At 36.1% G+C, this 13589-nt stretch overlaps 1 protein-coding gene across 3 annotated transcripts in view; it reads right to left on the reverse strand.

The window, feature by feature from the left end:
• The window catches only part of TMTC3 (transmembrane O-mannosyltransferase targeting cadherins 3), a 35252-nt gene that overhangs the window by 19018 nt on the left and 2645 nt on the right, over nucleotides 1–13589 (reverse strand). For 2 of the 3 annotated variants that reach the window (XM_032185093.1, XM_032185102.1), the window contains 6 exons: nucleotides 11438–11564; nucleotides 7820–7913; nucleotides 6863–6973; nucleotides 6074–6290; nucleotides 4001–4219; nucleotides 494–593 (listed from right to left, as the gene is read on the reverse strand). In XM_032185093.1, the coding sequence (XP_032040984.1) occupies nucleotides 494–593; nucleotides 4001–4219; nucleotides 6074–6262 (508 nt within the window). In that variant the 5' untranslated portion in view covers nucleotides 6263–6290; nucleotides 6863–6973; nucleotides 7820–7913; nucleotides 11438–11564. The remainder of the gene's footprint in view (nucleotides 1–493; nucleotides 594–4000; nucleotides 4220–6073; nucleotides 6291–6862; nucleotides 6974–7819; nucleotides 7914–11437; nucleotides 11565–13589) is intronic. The other variant, XM_032185110.1, reaches the window with a different exon arrangement.

Genomic DNA, 13589 nt, shown 5'->3' on the forward strand with positions numbered 1-13589 from the left:
TGTTATTACAAATTCTCAGTCTTACTCTACAGACATTAATTCACAAGTTAGGAGTTTTAAAACTGCCTCCTCCTCTTAGGAAAGCAAAACCCAATCTTTCCCAACTCACCAGAATACCTTTTCAAATGTATCTTTTAAAGGCAGTCAAAAGTCAAACTGCCTTTGAAAAACAGGCCACTTCCTACATCTGTACTGAAATTCTACAGCTTACTGAGGCATCTCAGCATGTTTCCACTTACTTGCATCAATGAGAGTTACTGCAAGAATCCCCTTGTCATTAGCAAACTCTAGGTTTAACAGAACTGAAAACCTGCTTAAGCATTAAAGAAAATAAAAGGCAATTTATGATTGAGAAGTGCAACTATAGGGGCAATCTTGGGGATGAATTTTTTTTTGTACACACTTGTTGAATAATGTGTATCCACATTACCATTTTAGAGCTCTATTATCCCTGATACAGAAATTAAGTTATGTATATTTGTCAGTCATTTACCTATGGTATTATCTGGCCCTTTAGATTTAGTATATGATAAAAAGGCAGCTAGAAAAAAGATGGATGATAGAAGCTCTGCTCTGCCCACAACTCCAGTTACCTGAAAGAAAAAGAAAAAAACACACAATATTATTCCTTTAGTGATTATTCTAACACAAAACGAGCACATGACCAATATACTAACAGGATATGCATAAACAGTCTGTAAACTAGCAAAAAAGTATAATGAGTAAGACTGCTTTCAGTTCAATCAGTGCTGAAAACAAGACTATGATATCCATAGCACCACCATTAATGAGACAACTCAGAAAAGCTGTATTGTCTTATCTCCAGTAACAGCTGAAATTAGTACTTAAGAATTGGGCAGAAAAATAACTTTCTTAATAATACTTCAAAGAAACTAGTTTTCTTCAATAAAAGCTGTAAGTGAATGCGACAAGGTCCGTCTTACATACAGATCCTGAAGACAGTGGCATACAGAAACTATAGTGGTTATTTTTGTTCACACCTAAATGCAGAAGGTTTTTTTCAGAATCCCCAGTGAAACACAGATTAATTTCTGTGTTTCCATTGTAGAACTTGCATGTTTTCCTCATTCTCCCCTGCTTCCTTTTAAATCTATGCTGCAACCAACAGCCATGGATGAAAGACAGGTCACCGTGTTAATACCTACTGCAGTAGTCACTATTCCTACCTGACCATAGCACCATTTAGGACTGTCTTTCCTCCTAATTTGCCCTCTTCTGTAACGTCTCTAATTGCATCCAGTTTTCTTTTTTTTTTTTTTTTTTTTTTTTTTTGAGTAAACTGGTTGAAAGCGGCATACTAAACCAAGGTAGACAACCATATTTGGCTAAGAAAAACTTACAGCTCACCATGTAATTGTGCTGATGCTGACGTCTGACTCTCAGCCATCCCGACTGTGCTTAAAATTTTTAGTGCTAGGTACATTCTTAGACAAGCATGATTGATCAAGCACAGCATAAAGGGAAAGTAACTCAATATCCAAGGTCACAGTGTTAAAAAACTATTTAATTCTGATTTTTAAATCATTCTCTGGTGCCTCTGTTGGGATTAACTTAAGTTTAACAAAGGACTCACTGAAAGAGGCACAGATACAAATCATATTCCACAACTGATATGGCATCAGTGACTGTGTTTGCATTTTGGGTAGTACAGAGGCATTTATTTCAAAAATATCTTAAGATTTCTCAGTGGATTCAAATATTCCTGTATCACAAAATGTATCTGTATCACAAAATTATCCTGCATTAAAGCAGATATTAAGGAGAACTTAGATCGCAGGTAAAGCAAATGTGCTGGTATGCTTCCACAGTCCTCAGCCCACAAAAGAGAGGCAATTTCTGGATACAAAGATGACTTAAAAAAAAAAGAAAATTCCAGCATTTACAAGGTTAGTTGACATCCCATGAGCTGTCTATGTGGTCAGCATGCCTCTGGACAGAACAGTAGCAAACTAGCATAGACTGAGTGGAACTAGAATGACTGAACTGGAATTCCAGAGACAAGGACAAATGAGACTATGATGCTGTTATTCAACCAGTTTCTTCAAATTTTTTCCCCTCATAAAATGATATATTACCTTCTCAGGAGTCTAGTTTCTCTCTGAAGTCGAGCAGAAAATTTGTCCTCTATTTATCCTGCTCTGTTAGTTTTTTCAGCAGAAATCCATTTATCACCAGGCAGGTAAAAGTTTGAAATTTGTATGTATTGTATCTACTATCTCAAACTCTTTTACAGGGGAGTAATAATAAGTAGGACACTAAACTGAAGATATTCAATTCAGATACATTTCAAATATCAAAAGAAACAAGTGGTATCATCAAATTCTATGAAAACAAAGAATGAGACCTGTTCTGAAGTTCTTATTAAACTCTGAATAAGTTTGTTGGCACCCAAGTCCAAGCTTCTAAAATATAGCTTTTTATTACCTTGTTTCTTTATGAACATGCCAACTTTCAACTATAAGAAACCTTTCTTGGTTGCTTGTTACATGGAATTCTCCATGCAAACACTTGAAAGGATAGTATGTCTCAAAATCAGAAGGCTTAGTTTGAAATATATGGGGAGAAGGAAGAAACATATTTTTACATATCTAACTAAAACAGCAGGGGAATTCAGTTACAACTAACTGCATTTAAACCTCAGAGTTTTAAGTACAGAATCAAGTTCTAGTAATTGCGTAGGCTTAAAGTGCCCTCATGCGGCTGATATCAAGGATTGCATACACTACCAAATGCTTTTGCTTCATAACTGTACTTCATAACTTTCTAATACAATGCCTTACATAATAAACTTTCATTGAACAATGTTTCACAGGATTTGTACAAATTCTTGATAACTATTGTACAGTACTAGAAGCAGCCACATTACTGTTATATGGAAACTGACAGTTTAAGCAAGATAAAGAATACTGAAATTCATAGATCACAGAATGAAAGAAGTTATAAATTTATCACTAAGCCACAAACCAGTAATGTAAGGCATTCCTGCAAAGATGCTGTCACATTTGCTACAAACAGACAAAGCCAAACTTTGAAACTTAAAGCACATGTTTTTAAAGAAACAGAAAAATTAGTGAAATTAACAAATAAAACTCATCCTTCCCCCAATATTTTTTTTTTCTGTTTTTGAGCACAAAAGCAAGCAAAAATTCTTAGGCAATTTTTTAGGCAAAATTGCAAATCTCTTGCAATTTTAAACATTATACTACCTTCTTACATAAAAGAAATTAGTAGCTCAGACAGCAGCCAATTATAAGCCTTATGAACTTACTACCCATAAAGATTTGCTCAAAATACATAAATTCAGGCTTCTAAATTGCTACTGAGAGGAATTTCTGTCTTAAGAGAACATGAAACAGTGATTAGAACTCTGGGAGTGTTTCATAGCTGAGAAACACCCCTTAAGAATCAATGGAAAGCTGAGAGACATATGTATTTCTTTTTTCTTATATCATATACTTTCAATTACAGGTTCAAACAAAGACACTAAGTCGCTAGATTGAATGTAGTATAGTAATAACAATCCTAGAAAGAGTCCTGCTGGGATAGATAAAATGACAAAAAGGAGGACAGAACAGACTGTGATTAACTAGAAGAAAGTGTTTAGGAAATAAACTGAATTCATGAAAATAAATTAAGAGATGTTCATAGTACTTATGCAATGCTAGATGGAGCATCCATGCAAGATAAGATAGTCATCATAAAAGTGAAATGTCAGTGACAGAGATTAAAGTTATCAAACAACTAAATGAACATTTCCTTACTTTTCATTAGCTGTACGGAACAACAAACAACTCAGCATTAAAGTCAGACACCTTAACCACTCCTTGCAAACGGCAAAGTAAACGGTACACACAAGAAAAAAAATCACACACATTTGGAGTTCCAATACAGAAAGATAAACACAAAATATGACATCTAGGGTTAAAAAACAAACAAACAAACAAAACTTGAACAAGTTTAGCACAACAACTTTACCTACCGCTTCAGTATGTATTGGGTGCACTGCAAAGAGCAAGGATGCAACAACACTACTCCTGTTGTCCAGAAAAAGCTTACAGACCTTGAGGAAGACTACACAAACCACCCCATGAAAGATGAGATTTAGGAAGTGGTAAGAAACTGCATTTAACTCGCTGAACAGGTAGTTTAAACGAAATGTGAGAACTGTGAGTGGCCGGTAAGATTTATGACTCCTCTCCTAAAAGGAAACAGATAAATCAGTCACTACTGTACTATAAAGGTACTTCTACTCCAAAATATCTTTCTAAAGATCTGTGCCTTCAAGATTTCCCTCCACTGTTCTCAGACATATATCTTCAAAATAAAAACCTGAAAATCAGTAATACTAACAAAGCCTAGTGAATTAAATGAAAACTCAATTTCAAGTAAGTTGCTGAAACAAAGAAGTGAGTTATGACTTTTTCCAACTTACGTGTAGTATTGATGTATTATTCAAGTGTTTTGATCAATTTGACATTTCATGTTTTAGATTAATATTCTTAGAAAAACTTTGTGCACTATTATCTACACATTTGCAACATGTCTACCAGTCAATGTGTCTATGTTGCCAGTTACTCCCTTCATAAGCCTTTTTAAAACCTTAACACTTGGGGATTCTGATGGACAAAAAGGTTGGCGTGAGCCAGCAGTGAGTGCTTGCAGCCCAGAAGGCCAAGTGCAGCCTTGGCTGCATCAACAGAGGAGTGGCCAGCAGGTCAAGGGAGGTGATTGTCCCCCTCTGCTCTGCCCTTGTGAGGCTCCACTTGGAGTGCTGCATCCAGGTCTGGAGCCCCCAGCACAACAAAAATGAGAACTTGTTAGAGCAGATCCAGAGGAGGGCCATGAAGACGATCAGACAGCTGGAGCACCTCTCCTATGAAGAAAGGCTGAGAGAGGTGGGGTTGTTCAGCCTGGAGAAGACAAGGCTCTGGGGTGACCTTATTGCAGCCTTTCAATATCTATAAGAAAAATGGAGAGCAACTTTTTGCTCAGGCAGATAACAGCAGGCCAAGGGGGAAATGGTTTTAAACTATAAGAGGGAGATTTAGATTAGATGTTATGAGGAAATTCTTCCCTTAGAGGGTGGTGAGGCACTGGTACAGGTTGCCCAGAGAAGCTGTGGATGCCCCATCCCTGTAGGTCTTTGAGGCCAGGTTGGATGGGGCTTTGGGCAACCTGTTCTAGTGGGTGGCATCCCTGCTTATGGAAGGGGGGTTGGAACTAGATGATCTTTGAGGTCCCTTCCAACCCGAGCTGTTCTATGATTTTATTAGTTTAGGAACTCATATACTCTGGATGAGTACTGAACTAGATGGCATCTGAAAGAATCTGTAAGCTTTTCTTATACATAATTTTCATATAACCATATCCAAGTCTATTTATTTGTAGAGCTAACAATTAGTATCCCACAACGAACTAACTCTGTGTATTACAGACATGAAAAAAAATGAAGATTACAAGGTGGTATGCTTTGATAAGCAAAAAACTCATGACATTTTTTTAATTTGTTCATCGATGGCACCATGTGTGACTTTATATAAATTCTGTAGCCACATTGCTGTTGTATGACATTTAATCAACTGCAGCTTTTCAGATAAAAATGTAGTGACTCAACATAAACCAAAAGCTCTGAATTCACATAAAAGATACTTATTGAAATAAATTCAACGGTTTCAATCCCTATCCTCCAACTCTTAGAGTTGTTGTTTAAGTGAATTATCTTTCCTTCCGGACTAAAATTAGAAATAAATACTATTGTATGTCAACGTCTAGTTTTTCAGGAGGAGAAGGGAAAATAGTAGATTTTTCCAATTTCTGTATTGGAACTAGATAACACACAGAGTCTTGAGCGTGATATATGATTTTCTTACAAGTTCTTTTACTGAACAAAATAATACATCTGTTCCTGATCTGGCAGTATAAAATACTAACATTACCAAATTTCATCAGAAACAAAGTATTCTATTAAAACCACAGTATGGGAAAAAAAAAAAAAAAAAAAGCTGACTGTAATTTTTTCCCCATTCCTCCAAGTGTTCTACAGACAGTTTACCTCAGACATTGGAGTACCCCAGAAGTCATTCTGAAACAGATTTTTTAATGGAGTAGAAGGATGTAAATCTTTGTTGTCCAAAATTGCTGAAACATCATCAAAAACAAAGCCGCAGAAGAGACTGTTCCAGTAGCAGGCTGCCACCACACCAACTATTAGTGCCACTTCCTTCAGGCTTACGTCAGCCATCTTCCCTATGAGCTTTCATGGGCAACAGCTGAAATAAATAGAAAGAAACTTGAATGGTTTTATTGATTAAAAACTGAACTTGATAAATAAAATCAAATTAAGACTTCTGATATAAGATAATGGCACTATGTATCAGTAACAGAGAAAGCTTTCCTCACATCTTATTCATTTTTTAGACAATTAAGTGGTTAAAAGAATTACTTTCATTAAAGAGTTTCACGCCATAAAAAGCCCTCAAAAAGTGGATACTGTCTATTGCATTTCACATTTTACTAATAAAGAAGTGAAACTGAAGATGACTTGTGATGTGATTTGTAGCAGATAGTCATGCAGTTCAAGTGAATGCTACAAATTGGAGAACTGTGAAAATTAAGAGCTCTAGAATCCTGAGTAAATTAACATGCTGACAACTCAGAGAATGAGGTTTTAAAAAGGACCAAAAATGTGTTAATTATTTTAGGTTGAAAGGTGTTTCTCACAAAACCTTTCAAAATTCATTAACAAAAACAATTTTCAAAACATTCCGAAGAACAAACAGGAAACTTGTAGAGCAAGAACAGGTAAAAAAGGATATTACTGATATTAAAAAGTTAAACTTACCATTGAAGCTCACACTTTGCTCTTTTGCATTCTTTGTAAAAGTTCACAAGAAGGTCATTTTTTCCTCAGCTCTGTCCATTGCACTGATGTCAACAAATGTTCATGAGAGTCCTGTCTCAAGAAAAATAGCATGTCAAGAAAACAGCACAAATAAACCTTATATTATTTTACCCTATCTTGTATGAACTTCCAAATCTCTATAAATTATTAAATAGCAATTTTATGACTATTTCATAAATAATACATAGGTGGCCAGGTCAAAAGTTCATGTTACTATGTATCAGGTTGTTTGGAAACAGTTTTGCCCTGGAAGAATAAGCAAGAAGTCAATTACAGTACAAAGGCATTCTTTCTGACCACTGGTTAACACAACATGGCTTAGTGCCAATTCTTTGGACTAAAGATATTGAAAAACTACAGACAGTTGAACAGTGACTTAGTTTTGAGAAAAAGGAGAGATGACTGAACAAATAATATAGCATTTCCCCCAAAACTAGGAAGGGGGGAAACACCTGTATGGGCACTGAATGGGTAGTATTAGTAAGATAATGTGGATCAATAATATGTAAAAACATCAGCCTTGTATCTAGCAAGGTTCACACATTATAGCTCTCAAATAACTAACCAACTTTAAAGTGTTTGCTTCTCCTAAGTCCTGAAATGCTCCTTTTTTGTTTTTGTTTAACATTATATACTTTTTAATAACAGCGTTCAAATTATACTATGATATCCTGCAAAAATAGGTGAGCAAAGCTATCTTATCCAGACAGGTAATCTCAGTCGTGGTCTGCAGCGTGGCCTGAGAGCATGACAATCACCTATCAGAAGTAGTGGTAAAGGTAAACGAGCAGTGGCACTGCAAGGAACACATGCAACGAGATGCAGGTGTAGTTATACTAACACCAAGACAAGGATCACTTAAAAGAAATCAGAACCAACCCAGTCACTGTTACTCACATAATAGCAAAGGTTTTCTTTTCTATAGTACTCGCAGCTCTGGCTATTGCTGTTATTTCAACCAAGAAAGAGCCTTTTTTTTAGTCGTCACCACCTTTGTAATAAAGAAGATAAAAAGCTATGTTAAATGTCAAAGCATGCATCTTTATACTAGCCTAGGTCAGAGTACTTTAGCCAAGATTAAGTCTGATCACATATTGGCAGAGAAGTCTTATTAAAAACAAACAAAACAAAACAAACAAAAAAAAGCATACTACAGGAATACATGGAAAGATATCCCCTTTTTGAATTTCAACCCATCAGAGGTTTATGTACTTTTTTTTTTTTTTTTATCCCCCTTCCCCAAGAATGCAGACAAGAAGAATCTGCTATTAGCCTGTGAGAAACAGTTTGAATTTCCTTGCTTGAATCAGCTTCTGAACAGTGTACTTCCTGCTTTTTTAAGTTCACTAGCTCTGCTGAAAAGCAGTGGTATTTGAAAAGGACCTACAAGTAGCATGTAATGATTTGTCAACATAGAAACCTACATTTCTGAAATACCATGTTCTAAAAAGTAAGGGATGAGGTAACATTGCCATACAGAACCAAGCTGAAGATTTAAATTCCCTCTTTAAGAAAACGCATCATTAGGTAAAAAGGTTTTTGGTGAGTTGAGACTTCTTTTGTAAGTTTACTGCTCACTTGGAGCAGCAAACCCTTGAAGATACTGCTTTGAGTTTCGGAGTCTAATTCTGAGGTAATTCTTAAACATTCCTATTTCAGAAACAGCTACTGCTGAACAGCTGGGAAGAAAACAAGATAGATCTCTAAGCAGAGACTTCTATCCAAAGGAATGAGTTTATCCAATCTCAATTGCTAGCTCAACTACTTTTTGTAGGTTTGTACTTTGCCCTACACAGAATATACGTTAACACAGCTACTTTACTTACCCTTTAATCCTAGGCAATTCTGATGCTCTTACAAGCCTTTATTTTTATTCCCATCTTCTAGCATTTCTTCAATCCAGAATTCTAATTTTACACAACTGCTAACCACACTGTTCCCTGACAATGCTATATTTACCTGCATGCCACCAGTAGGTAAAGTACTACTGTTTTCTTTTTAATCAAAGGGAACTGTAAAGCACATAAAGATTTTAGCCACATCCAAAGTCTGGTTTAAGTGGTTATTTCACCATCAGAAAAGTCTGTTTTAGATCTCTGAAAAAGCTTTATCATCAAAATTTTCTTATTTGCTCCTTGCCCTTCCCTACACCTGTACATTTCAAATGCCACCAATGCAAATACATGTCTGTAAGTTTTCCTCTTCAGACAAGTATTTGAGCCACAGACATTCCCAAACAATTCTTAACAACTTACTAAATTTGTAAGAAGCAAACACATGCAATAAAACGCATTGTTCTGGTTTTAGCAATAAGCCATGCAACACAGTACTTGAACTGCTGCAAGCTTGGTAATCTCAAATGCATCCCAGCAGAGCGCCCTCAAACTTCTGCAGTGTGCAAAAGCTCACTTGGCAACAGAAGGGCATAAAAAATCCAGAAGGGCCCCCATTTTCCAGCAACCTGCTTCTGCAAGCAAGAGAAAAATGGGAAATGCAAGGCCATGTAAAATCTGTAGACTGCACAAAACTGCAGCGTGGATAATTGACTACTACTCACTTGCACTCTGGCCTTCTGAGATCTTATTTTTCTGGAATCTATGCTAAAGTCAGGAAAATCACTTTTTCTATCTGGTCTGACTACAGGGTAGTTTAACATTCTTGCTGAATTAAAGCATACATATGGGAAAGGTGTCTTTGCTGCCCTTTATGACATATAGCATGACAAGGAAAGGAAGACTTATCATCAAAACCAGAACCTCTTATCTGCTGCTACAACTGAGTCCACCAAACTCCATATTCAGAACGGTCAACAATGAAGGAAGCTTATAAAAGCTAATCTGTACTCGCTACGTCAGGCAGCGGTATGTCTGCCATTAATCTCTGAGGAAAATAGCAATTGCCATCTGGCAGCCAACACTCTTCATTCACATCAACTAATTAGTTCTCATTTTGACATTGGAAAGCAAGAAGCCATCTAAGGAGTATGCAAGACAAAGGAAGTCATAGATCACAGATGTCCAAGAGGCTGCTGAAGCTTTGGCATGCGAGTCATGGTGAGTGGATTTCTCCCTTGCTCACTCAACAGGCACATGGAAATTTGGTAGCAACACAAGCATGGGCTTGCAAGTGCCAGTATTCCACCATTCCAAGCGATGGATGTATTGATAAGTATCTGTAAAACATGCTGCTCAACAACTTCTTTTGTTTTTATTTCTTTTTTAAACACAGGCTTGCTGTGATGGAGAACCACATAACTGACTGGTCCAACTCACGTAAACAGGTTGATTGTCCCTCAATATTTTTTTACTTTATTTAAAAAAACTAACTAACTAACAAAAAAAAACCTTTTACTTTCATAACTCCTAAAACTGTATCTCTGATACTTTAATCAGCCCTTGGGCTGTATGACTGTCAATTCATGATCTAAAAACAACCACTGAGACCTAATTTGACTGTATAAAATCAGGACTGACAAGTACTTCATTTCCAAGATTTCTGCCAAACATTTTAATTTACAACAATACTTGAACCTGTCAGGAAGAATATACAGTTCAATATACAAATATTACAGTTTGCCACAAACAATAAGTGGCAAGATACGCCTTGAGAGACATGCTACATGACTGTGAGAGCTGATTGTGGAAAAACAGCATGAGGAAGCCACGTATAACGCCTGCTTGTTAGGCTAGTTTCCTCAAGATGTTTGACATAGAAATCTGCATTCCACAATGCACCATTTCCATGCATGTTCATAGATACAAAGTGAAAAGGATGGAAAAGAATCAGAGCTCTCCAGCAGGTTTGTCTTGTAAGGCATGCAACCTTCCTCCCCCAGCACGCTGGGAATCCCTTACTGGTTCATGCAGTCTTTTTCAAGATTTACAGACAGTAGGAATATATAAGAAAAAAACAAAACACTTTTGGAGAAGTAGGAGAACAAGAAAATGTTTCTCCACAATCACAACCAAATCCAGGACAATACAAACTGATGAGAGCAGCACACCTCAAAATACAGAAGTCTGCACAAATAAATGAACGCAAATACGCACAAAAACCAGAGATGCTCTGCATCCTTGCTTGGGAAATTTGGAAGTATGGATGCCCCCTTTTGCCCATATGAATTTAGGCGAAATTAGGTTGCATTTAGGGAGTACAGTTGCAGTCCTTAAAAAAACAACAGCTATCTACCACTCTACCGTTAGCTATCAGCTAATAAACATGTTATCTGCCACCTTACATCAACATTTAAAGGAGACAATTTATATTCAGATAAACCTTATGACCTAATTTTAGGAACTTGAATAGATTTTAAATTTCTCTTCTTCTGGGTAATGGCACTTGCTTCTTTTACAACTCTGAAGGGTATGAATATTTGTTTTGATAAGGTCTACTTCAAAGAAAACGCTTTAAGTAATACATGTATATTTCTTTTTTAAAAAAATAATACTGGCAGTGATTGAATTATTGAAAAGCATAGCATTTCTGTATGGGAAAACACCTGTACAGTCCACCTACCCCTCCTCAGCATTTGCTCAGCGAAGCTGAGTGGAACAAAAATATTCATTAAAGTTCATCTCAAACAGTTGCCCCAACTGCAAAGTTTTCATCTCTTCCAATTTTTCTATGAGAGCTCCTATTATTTCTGAAAAAAACAGCAAAATTTACATATTAATATTTGCAGCTTTTAACAGTTTTTTAAAATTTAGTTCATGCTCTCAGAAAACTAAAAAAAATCAACTTACTGTCCATAAAACAGAATTGTTAATATATTCTAAAGACTCCTGTCTATTATTCTAAGAATATTTTCATTGATGCTTCATTAAAGACTAAATATTAAAAATACACCTGACATTTTAATCACGCAAAGACGTCAGCAACTATTCTGTGGAATTGTCGATGCAAGTATCAATAAGGAATTAGTCTGTAACTCCACACAGTTACAGACTATTTTTTTTTTCATTTTGCACGCATAAAGCATTGTCTGTTAATGTGAAACATAATTATTATGTAAATCTCAAGGAACTTTATTTTGTGTGTATTAATTAGGCAGCTGAAAACAGAAACAAAGCAATTTACAAAGGGATCAGGAAGTTTCTTGAAAAGCTTTGCAAACAAACTAATGATCATTTACGCACATACCTAATCATAAAGCGTGGGTTCTCCGCTCTCTCATTTGGAATTCTAAAACCAGCAAAGAGATACCCATACATGGAAGAGCTGCCAAAAAACAGCTGGGCATCTTATTTGCCTTGGATAAACGGACTTTGATAATAACTGACACCCTAAACTATTTAAAACATATTTAAAGCACACACAATTGACTTAAATTATCAAGTGTAATAAACAACAGTTAAAAACACATTATTTTTTTTTTCACTGGAGCAACAAGTTAATCCAATACTGAAATGAGGAACACCAGCATTGATATATACAACAGACTGCCAAAGCCAGCAGCTTTGTCACTTTAAAATGCTGTTTTAATTCAGTACCTAAGATTCCACTACTGTCCCCACTGGTCTTGCCTACTTACCTCCATTTTATTTTTATTTTTTTTCTTGCTAAACCTAATACTCCTGCCAACTTGTTATCAATGTTTAATAATGGAAAGATATCACTATTTCCTTTCTGTTGTCTCTTTCCAACAAAGCCTTTAAAATTATCATCTCTTTAAAATGTCACTCCAAGGTACAACTCCAGTATGAATCAACTTAGATGCACAGCTGACATTTTAATGATTGGGCTTGCATCATACATGAGAGAAGGCAAGCTGTATTTGGGAAGACAGGAGGAAGAATGTAAAACATGCCTGGACTCCTTTTCTTCTTGCTGAGACCCAGAACAGAACAAATATAACAAGAGAAGTTTCAATGCAGCAACTTTCTTCTGCAAACATGAAGCAATTTTCATTCCCTAGGAAGGGAATAGATACTCATCTTCTGAAGAAGCACAGTTTTGAAGAATTGACTAGATGAAAAATGGCAGCTCTGACATAAGTAAGAACCTGTGCTGAATGCCAGAGGAAAGATTTCCCAGGGGGAAGACTGATAGGAGTTTGCTAGCAACCAAGTATTTTAACTAACACTCAGACATTTTAGGGTATCCTGGTACAGACAAGGATCAAAGCTTAAACATGGCTAAGAGGAAGATACTGGTTTAGCTGGCGGTTTAGCAGCTTCAGCTTGTTTCAACAGTCAGTTGAAATAGAAATACCTGAAATACACAAATACACATGTAGGGTAATATATACCTTAAAATCATTAAGAGGACCAAACACTTCAGTAACACTTTATTTTTTTTTCTTCCTAACAAGCCATATATTCAAAGAAAAACAAAATACATCGTATATTTACACTGAACAACATGATTTGTTTCCTTAACAGGACACTGATGTAGAAACTGTCCCTAAAATAATGCTCAAACAGATTGACACTCAGTGTTCCAGAAAACACAAACAGTAGAAACTGTGTGTTCGTTAACTCCAAAGAGCAGTTGAACTACATGGGTGGCATAAGCTGAAAAGACTCTGCTATTCATGTCCTTATTTAGCATGCTTGGTCTGTATATGATGACTTCTGTTTGTTTTCTTGTTTTGAAATGACATTCCACTTGATCTCTCATAATTCAGTTCTGAATTAGCTCTTTGAAATAGCATAGTGTTATCAAAACT

The sequence above is a fragment of the Aythya fuligula genome, chromosome 1 (genome assembly GCF_009819795.1).
Source record: "Aythya fuligula isolate bAytFul2 chromosome 1, bAytFul2.pri, whole genome shotgun sequence".
NCBI lineage: Eukaryota > Metazoa > Chordata > Aves > Anseriformes > Anatidae > Aythya > Aythya fuligula.